At 37.7% G+C, this 9,533-nt stretch overlaps 1 protein-coding gene across 14 annotated transcripts in view; it reads right to left on the bottom strand.

Moving 5' to 3' along the window:
• BBS9 (Bardet-Biedl syndrome 9) overlaps positions 1-9,533 on the bottom strand; it is a 433,011-nt gene that overhangs the window by 400,194 nt on the left and 23,284 nt on the right. For 11 of the 14 annotated variants that reach the window (XR_004804558.2, XM_049093796.1, XM_035698355.2 and 8 more), the window contains 2 exons: positions 5,265-5,415; positions 1,535-1,599 (listed from right to left, as the gene is read on the bottom strand). Coding sequence is in view for 10 of the 14 variants with exons in the window: in XM_049093796.1 (XP_048949753.1) it covers positions 1,535-1,599; positions 5,265-5,415 (216 nt within the window). In the remaining 4 variants the exon portion in view is untranslated. Of the gene's footprint in view, positions 1-1,534; positions 1,600-5,264; positions 5,416-9,533 lie in introns of those variants that run through there. The other 3 variants (XM_035698360.2, XM_049093797.1, XM_025464599.3) reach the window with 3 other exon arrangements.

The following is a 9,533-nucleotide window of genomic DNA, read 5'->3' as shown; positions in this document are numbered from 1 at the left end:
GGTGGTGAGTTCAAGCTTCACATTGGGCTCCACACTAGGTATATAAATATACACATACAAATATAGTAAAGACAAATCATCACAAATTGAAAGCAAAATACAAAGAAAGCCAATGAGTATGAAAAATCCAAACCCTAGAAACTAATATTTATATCAAACTCCAAATAACACCTCTTATACAAGGATTAGGCCCACCCACAAAGAATTAGCTTTATTGCATCCATAAAAAATTTCCTCTATATTGACATCCATGAAAATAACTTTCTCAGCTTGAACTAAAATTTAATAACTAAAACAAAATTTTTTACAGTTACCTTTTATATTTAATAAGGACCAAAATGCTGAAACCAAACTACAATTAACTGCCATACTTGTGCCCACAGAACAGTGTCAGACAATGAAACCTGATTAAAACTCAAACAAGTGCCTTAAGGTCAAGTTGAGTGAAAACAACTAAAAGCCAAGAAATTTTAACCGTAAAGAGAAAATACTTGAGGTTCACCAAAGAAAAAGTACTTTAAACCACCATGACTCTCAGCATCTAATGAATATTGTTGTTGTTATTAAACATTTCTTAAAACTCCAGTATTCCTGGGATACTTGGGTGGCTCAGTTGGTTGGGCGTCTACTTTGGCTCAGGTTGTGATCTCTGGGTCCTGGGATCAAACCCCATGTTGGGCTCAGCTCCTTGCTCAGTGGGGAGTCTCCCTTTCCCCCACCTCACTGTGCTTTTCCCTCCTCCCCATTTGTGTGTGCGCTAATAAATAAATAAAACTTAAAAAAAAACAAAACTCGGGATGCCTGGGTGGTTCAGTGGTTGAGTGCCTGCCTTCAGTTCAGGGCGTGAACCTGGAGTCCTGGGATCAAGTCCCACGTTGGGCTCCCTGCAGGGAGCCTGCTTCTCCCTCTGCCTACGTCTCTGCCTCTGTGTGTGTGTGTGTGTGTCTCTCATGAATAATAAAATCTTTTTTAAAAAATTAAAGTAAAAATTTTTTTTTAAAAACTCAAGAGTCCTGGATTAAAAGTACAGCATAAGGAAAATAGTCAATGGTATTGTAATAGCATTGTATGGTGACAGATAGTAGCCACATTTATGGTAAGCACAGCATAATGTATAGAGAAGTAGAATCACTATGTTGTACACCTGAAACTAATGTAACATTGTGTGTCAACTGTTTCTTAATAAAAAATAAATAAACAAAAATTTTTTAAAACACTCAGGTATCTCAAGTATGCAAGAATTGGCCTCTATTAGTCACTGGCAACCCTGGACACAATTCCTGGGAAGGAGATTACAAGGAATCACTATTAGAAATTTGAATATGTATATAAACAGCAAACCAGAAAAAATGTAATAGCTAAGTACCTGAAAAAATAAATGAACAAGGTAAAATGTTAACCAAGATAAGAAAATCTTCAACCAAATGTTTTGTGTTCTCTAGCAAGTGAACATAAGTATCTATTCTTATATAATAGTCAAAAGCTGTTTTTAATACAAATTAATACAAATACAATAGAAAAAAATGTGTCTTACCTGAGACAGAATAGACACAAAGTTTTCTAGAATGCAACACGGCCAAATGAAGCATTTCAGTACCTCTGAAAAATGGGAAGAGTTTTTAAAAGCTTAAATATCAATTTCAGATATAACCAAAAAATTATAAAATAATTTTAAAAAGAGATTATAACCACAACCTGCCACCAGTAAACTAAAAATTTCCCAGATAACATTCAAAACTGAAAAATAAATATAACAGCAAGCACCCACTTTAACTTGGGCAAGTTACTTAATCTTTCTGAGCCTGTTTCCCTTCTGGAAAATAAGAGGTTTCAATTAAATGAAATAAAATCATGTGACAGCACCTTGTAAAGTATAAAGCACCACAGAATACTAACCATTATTAGTAAATGGCATATGTCACTTCCAGCTCAGAAGTTTTCTTAAGGCCCTGAAAATATTTCAGTTTGGACTAAATTGCCACTATCACCAATACACTTCTCAGCGCCAATCAAATGGTTTCCAAGACATAACACAGTCTACAAATCCTAAGTCCAGTCTTCAAGGGTCAGGTCAGTGGCCAGAATGAGTAAAAGGTGTAAATGGCTATGGTCTGCTGTAGAGTGGGGGCAGACTAGAGGAAGCAACTACTACTCTGTTCTAGGCATATAGCCAAATCTCCACATTTTTCAAGAAAAGCCAGAAAGCAGGAATTTTAGTGAGATCTCCTGGTTCTTAAGTACTGGCAACCCTTTTAAATTTAAAACACATCTGTAAGTAGTCCTCCAGCGTATGACCTGATACAGACTCTTTTTGTTCTAAACTAGGACTATAATTGAAATCTGAAGAACTGGATGGGAGTCCTAACTGTGCACCTTGGTAATTGTGTAATCATTTAGCCTTTCAGAGTGTTAGTCTCTCATTTACATAATAAGAATTATATAATACCTACAAAACATAGTTATAATGGACATAAATGCTCACCATTCACTCTACTACTAGAAAATGCTATATATATATCCATATATATACACACACACACACACACACAACTATCACATACTCAATATTGACTTCAAAAAATTTTGAGTCAAACCCAAAAAATTTTTTCTATCATGCACAGGAAAAGAACATTATGTCATGAAAAGATAACAGAGTATGGAACAGATAGACCTGGATCTGAATTCTGGCTGTATGACCTAAAGTTCTGAGCTCTAGTTGGTTTCCTCATCTTTATTTTTTTTTTTTAAGATTTTATTTATTTATTCATAGAGACAGAGAGAGAGGCACAGAGACACAGGCAGAGGGAGAAGCAAGCTCCATGCAGGGAGCCGAACGTGGGACTCGATCCAGGGTCTCCAGGATCACGCCCTGGGCTGCAGGTGGCGCTAAACAACTGCGCCACCAGGGCTGCTGGGTTCCTTATCTTTAAATACAAATTCCATCTTATAGATAAGATTATTAAGATAGTACTAGTTAATTAATACCACTACAGTATCCAATCATTAGTATTAATCTCCTCCCTTCCAACAAGTGATCACATAGTTAAAAGCTATACTTAGGACTACTGAACAGAACAATCATGAAACACTTTACCCTATTTTTTTTTAAGATTTTATTTATTCATGAGAGACACAAAGAGAGAGAGAGGGGCAGAGACACAGGCAGAGGGAGAAGCAAGCTCCATGCAGGGAGCCTGATGTGGGACTCGATCCCCGGTCTCCAGATCAGGCCCTGAGCTGAAGACGGCACTAAACCTCTGAGCCAGCTGGGCTGCCCGCACTTTACTCTTTTAAAAAATGAAAAGATTAAAAAAAAAAAAAAAAAAAAGATTAAAATGTTTCTTTAGAGGCAAGAATCCTTCTGTCTCCTTACTTTATAACCCCATTATGCCTAATATATGCTAGGGATACAACAGGCACCTAATCATCATCTTCTTTAAATGGGAGTAGATATTTACCAACCACGTCAGACACAAAATCTCTCTGATCCAGCCTATCACAGTGCATAAAAGTCCTATCTCATGCCCTGTATCTATGAAGCAGCTTCCCATCAGAATGAAACATCACTAAAAGGGGATTAATGTTCAAGAATGGTTGTTCAGGTTTTTCTACCAAGAGTTAAAGCCCTAAATAAATGGAAACTGGGGTCAGTAAATTATGATGAGCAAATGTAGTGGGTCAAAACCAAGAGCTCAGGGCACTCCCAGACTTAGGAAGGCAAAGGGAACTTTAAAAAAAAAAAAAAAAGGGTAAGAGATAACAAGACCACCTCTATTTATATAACTTTTCAGAGTACATACTTATATAAATAATTGAGAAATACAGGCTCAATTTTAAGAAAATTCATATATGAAAATAAAATTAGCAGTATCAACAGGAAATAAAAAGCAGACATATTACACAAAATGCAAACTAATAAACGGTTTCCTAAAATAAATTAAGACTAAAAATAAAGTACTTTGAAATAAAGCTCTTGTTAGAAGTAAGACTTACTTTGTGGATTGAGCTGGCTTCTTTTAAGAAACTAAGAATCTTTATACACCAAATAAGTGCAGTAATTTATTTTAAAGCTTCAAAGTTACGTGTCAAATACCATAACTACTATTTTGTCTAGTTATTTAAACAGACATTTATGTAACCTGGATTAGCGCTTTAAGTAAGTGAATTAGTGCTTTAAGTAAGTGAATACTTTCTATTTATTTATTTTCAAAAGTTTATCTCTTTTCCTTTAAACTTCTGATACATCAGGCATGTTAGGTCTGTTACTATAAAAAAAAAAAAAAAAAAGTCGGGGATGCCTGGGTGGCTCAGCGGTTTAGCTCCTGCCTTTGACTTTTTTTTTTTTTTTAATTTATGATAGGCACACAGTGAGAGAGAGAGAGGCAGAGACACAGGCAGAGGGAGAAGCAGGCTCCATGTACCGGGAGCCCGACGTGGGATTCGATCCCGGGTCTCCAGGATCGCGCCCTGGGCCAAAGGCAGGTGCTTAACCGCTGTGCCACCCAGGGATCCCCCTGCCTTTGACTTTGACTCAGCAGTTTAGCTCCTGCCTTTGACTCAGGGCGTGATCCTGGAGTTCCAGGATGGAGTCCCACATCAGGCTCCCTGCATGGAGCCTGTTTCTCCCTCTGCCTATGTCTCTGCCTCTCTCTCTCTCTCTCTCTCTCTCTCTCTCTGTCTCTCATGAATAAGTAAATAAATAAAATCTTTTTAAAAAGTCCTAAATTATTCTCTTAAATGTGCAGGTTTCCATATAAAAAATGTTCAAAAAAAAAATGTTCAGTACATGGGAACACCCAGGGGGCATCTGGGTGGCTCAGTGGTTGAGTGCTGCCTTAGGCTCAGGTCATGATCCCAGGGTCCAAGGATTGAGTCCTGCTTTGGGTTCCCCACAGGGAGCCTGCTTCTCCCTCTGCCTATGTCTTTGCCTCTCTCTCTGTCTCTCATGAATAAATTAAAAATCTTTTTTAAAAAAGGGGGGAATACCCAGGTAACAATATCCAGAAAACATACTTCACTCATGGATAATCTTTTTTTCATTTAAGAATCCATAAAAATAGCACTGAGAAGGGCACTTGATGGGATGATCACTGGGTATTATACTATATGTTGGCAAATCGAACTTAAATAAGCAAATGTAATTAATTTACATTAATTTAATTAATTAAAAAGAAAAGAAAAAAAGAATCCATAAAAATGACAACAGTCAAGGAATGACATACTCCAAATAAGATAAAATATTAGAATTAGTGAGCTGTACTTACGAAACAAACTTCCCTACTTCCACTTGCAATATTGGATCTCGTAGATGCACTTCTAGAAGCAAATCTTCAGCTTGAGCTCCATCTCCTGTTTTTACAGGATGGGGGTTAAAGATTCTTAGGTATCCCATAAAGCTACCCACAATTATTTTATCTGTAGAGAGATGTTTATAAAAGACATAAGAAGAAACAAACATTAGCAACAAAATTTATTTGGAAATAAACTTTCTAATGTCTAAAAGAGAAACTTAAAAATTAAAAGAATTGAGTCTTGTTCCATATATAAAGGCCAATCTGCCAGCATATGATATAAATAAAATGAATTTATTTTAATAACATAGCTTTTCAAAAACAACTTTTTGTATATGACCAATATTCAAGCATACTAACACATTATGTATTTTTCCTAAGCCTTCCTTTGGTGTCAGTAGTTCTAATTTAACTCAGTCAAAGCAAATCCTTTTACAAAAGACTAGTTAGTATAAGATTGTAAACTGATTTCATCAGAGTGTCAACTCTATAGCTATCAAGATCATCGTATTAAAAAGAATTCTAAAAAAAATAAAAATAAAAAATAAAAAATAAAAAATAAAAAAGAATTCTGAGGCCTCACTAGATAGAATGCTCTGATTAATAATGTCTGTACTTGGACGCAAGACGGGGAAATGGTAAGATAGGTGTTGTGGGTTGAATTGTATCTCCCTCAAAAAGATGTTGAAATCCTAACCCCCAATCCCCGTGACTTTATTTGAAAACAGGGTCTTCACAGATGTAAGCAAGTTAAGTTGAGGTCACATTCAATTAGATGTCCAATAAGGCTCTCTTATAAGTAGAGAAAGTAGGAGGGCACCTGGGTGGTGCAGTCGGTTGACAACTCTTGGTTTCAGCTCAAGTCATGATCTCAGGGTAATAGGTTCCATCCTTGCGTCAGGCTCCATACTCAGTGTAGAGTCCACTTGAGACTTTCTCTGCCTCTCCCTCTGTCCCTCCTCTCTGTGCACATGCTCACTCTCTCTCTCTCTGCCTCCCACCCTCTAAAATAAATAAATAGGGACCCCTGGGTGGCTCAGCGGTTGAGTGTCTGCCTTTAGCTCAGGGCATGATCCCAGAGTTCCAGGATCGAGTCCCACATCGGGCTCCCTGCAGGGAGCCTGCTTCTTCCTCTGCCTATGTCTCAGGCCTCTGTTATGTGTGTGTGTCTCTCTCATGAATAAATAAAATCTTTTTAAAAATAAAATAAAGCCTTAAAAAAAAAAGAAAGAAAGCATGGTGGGGATGGAGCAAGAGGGAGAATGCAAAATGAAGACATGCAAGAAGATGATCATGTAGTAATGGAGGCAGAGATTGGAGTGATACATCCACAAACCAAAGAATGCCTGGGACTGCCAGAAGCTGGAAGAGGCAAATAGGGATCATAGAGGTTTCAGGGGTAGGACAGGCCTGTCAACACCTTGATTTTGGACTTCTAAGCCTCTAAAAACTGTCAAAGAATAAATTTCTGTTGCTTTAAGCCACACAGTTTGTGGTACTTTTTTATGACAGCCCTAAAAAACTAATACTTTAAGTGTCAGTTTTGAAATTGTTGTATTAGTATAGAATGTTGACTTTTTTCAAACTTCCTAAAAGTACATACTTATTTACTGAGAGTTTATCACGTGCCAAGCAATGGTCTATGTAGCTTTTATGTAATAACTTATTAAATCCTCATAATAACCCTATGAGAGAGGTACTATCCTGGGAATTTAAACTCTGAATAGAGACATCAGGAATCTGCTGCCAGATGAACTAATGGCAGCCCCCCACAGTTCTATACCATCTCTGGAGCCATGCTCTTCCCATCCTCCACTGAGGCTTGGTCAATTCAACTCTTCCTGCATTTGGGAGATCTATGTCACTCTCGCTCCAATTCCTCTTTTATTTATATTTATCATAGTTGTTTCCTGTAACTTGTGACCAAAAAATTCATAAAGAAATTGGCAACAAAGAATAAACTGTAGGTACCAATTCCTGCAAGGATATTTGGAAACTGGTTCTTGAGCTGAGTTGGGACACAAAGCAGTAACACTCTAGGCAGGGTTAAATAACATCGTACACAGTGACAGAATGGTTAATCATGTTAATACCCCCAGGTATCTGGGACTCTGTGCCCACTACAGGTGACACTCTGGTGGACTGGACAGCTGCTGCCCCCGGCCAACTGGACAGCTGCTGCCCCAGGCCAACTGAACAGGAAGGAGGAATGCCAAACCATATAATAAGATGGCTTTCCTAAGGGCATTGGGTAATTCAAAATAAGAGAAGGATAGGTTTAAACCATAAAATTCCCATCTCAGGGTAAAGAATAAAACTCAGGGTCCTTGGGACTCTGCAGAAAGAATTTCTTTCTTCTTACATCAGTGAGGCTTAACTACTAAAAATCTAATTCAGGGACTGATTCTGTAGGTTTTAAATTACAGTAACAAATGAGTTCACAGTCTCTCCAGGTTTCTTACATAAAAGTAAAGACATTCATCACAAAGAATGGGATTACAATGCTATATAATGAGATTACTGGCAAAGTCTAGAAGGTTCGGATATACATAAACCTCCAAACTTTTCTAAAACACTCCCCACTGAACTTCCTATGCATCCCATGCCCTAATCCCTATTTCACTCACTGAATAACCAAGACTTATTATGCCTGGGTGGCTCACTGGTTGAGCATCTGCCTTTGGCTCAGGTCGTGATTCTGGAGTCCTGGGACCGAGTCCTGCATCATGCTCATCGTGGGGAGCCTGCCTCTCCCTCTGCCTGTGTTTCTGCCTCTGTGTGTGTATGTGTGTTTCTCTGTGTCTCTCATGAATAAATAAATAAAACCTTTTTTAAAAAAACAGCTTAAAAACAAATAAATAACCAAGATTCAACTTCAACGCAGCCCTATCTTCAGAGATAAAATAAAGCCAGGATGATGAAGTCCACATGGCAACAATTTAACCCCTAGAATCTAAATGTGTATGTACAAGTATTAAAATAGCAGGACTTTTATAGTTACCAGATCTCAGGTAACAGTCTAATTCTCACAGATTTCAAGCTATGATTAATGGGATCCTCAGGAATAAAATTATCAGGCAACTCATTAAGACTATTTTTTGTCTCAGTGTTATTTATTTTTTTATTACTGAGTAGTATTCAATTGTAAGAAGGTCCTATAATGTGTTTATCAAACTCAAGCCTTTTTCGAAATCTATAACCAATAATATTCCAGGTCAATGAAAAAGAAGACTAATTCAAGCCACCACATAGACAGTCATGGCATCTCATCCATTTCCACACTGAAGTCAATTTAGACTCAGAACCCCTTGATTAAAGACTACATAACGTACAGATGTTGCTGTAACACCACACATACCCAATATAAATTTTCCTTAGATCCTTCCCTACAGGATCAACAGTCATTTTTCTAGGTGCACTAAGGAAAGGGAAATGGCCAAACCTTGTGAGAATTCTGAATATTGACTGAGTTACTAATTCTGGAAGTCTAGATATACACTACTGTTGCTCTAAATTTTTTATTTCGTTCACCCAGTAGGAAAGAAAACCCAGCCTATGATTTCTCACCCAGTTTCTGAGAGTTGAAAGGAAATGTATTTTCACAGAAAATGGTCGAACATCCTTTTGGTTCCCTAACATGTACATGAGGAATATTATATGGGGAGAGCTATATGGAAGCTAATGGAACTCTATCTCCCCAACAGAGAAAATCAGTATCAATACCATGACCGGGGGCACTGGGCTGGTTCAGCTGGTTAAGCATCCAGCTCTTGGTCTCAGAATCAGGTCTTGATCTCCAGGTCGTGAGTTCAAGCCCCATGTTGGGACATCCTGGACATGGAGCCTGCCCAATTACCCACATACCGCTGCGAGACCTGATTTGGGGTACTTTTCAAAATTCGATGCTAAAAAGCTTCAATATGCATATGTGGTGATCTTTACCACATCCCTGTTTAATAACCAAATCTGTCAATATTGAAGTTTAATGGGTCTTATAGAGTTAGCATTGATCAGTATAACTTAAAGGGTAACCCCAAATTCTTCTATTATCCCACATCTTGTCTTTCTTGGAGTCAACTAATACAACCCATTTGCTTGAATACAGTTCTAGATCTTAATAATTTATTTTTTCCTAATACACAGAGACCAACAAACAGTTTGCCTTCACTGGACAGGAATAGGCATATATCTTTAAATGTACTGCCACAATCCAATCTGCAGAAACCAGGACTACCTCATCAT

Source organism: Canis lupus, chromosome 14, assembly GCF_003254725.2.
Source record: "Canis lupus dingo isolate Sandy chromosome 14, ASM325472v2, whole genome shotgun sequence".
In the NCBI taxonomy this organism is placed as follows: Eukaryota; Metazoa; Chordata; class Mammalia; order Carnivora; family Canidae; genus Canis; species Canis lupus.
Note: the sequence above shows the minus strand (reverse complement) of the source record. Positions and strands in the feature narration are given on the sequence as shown.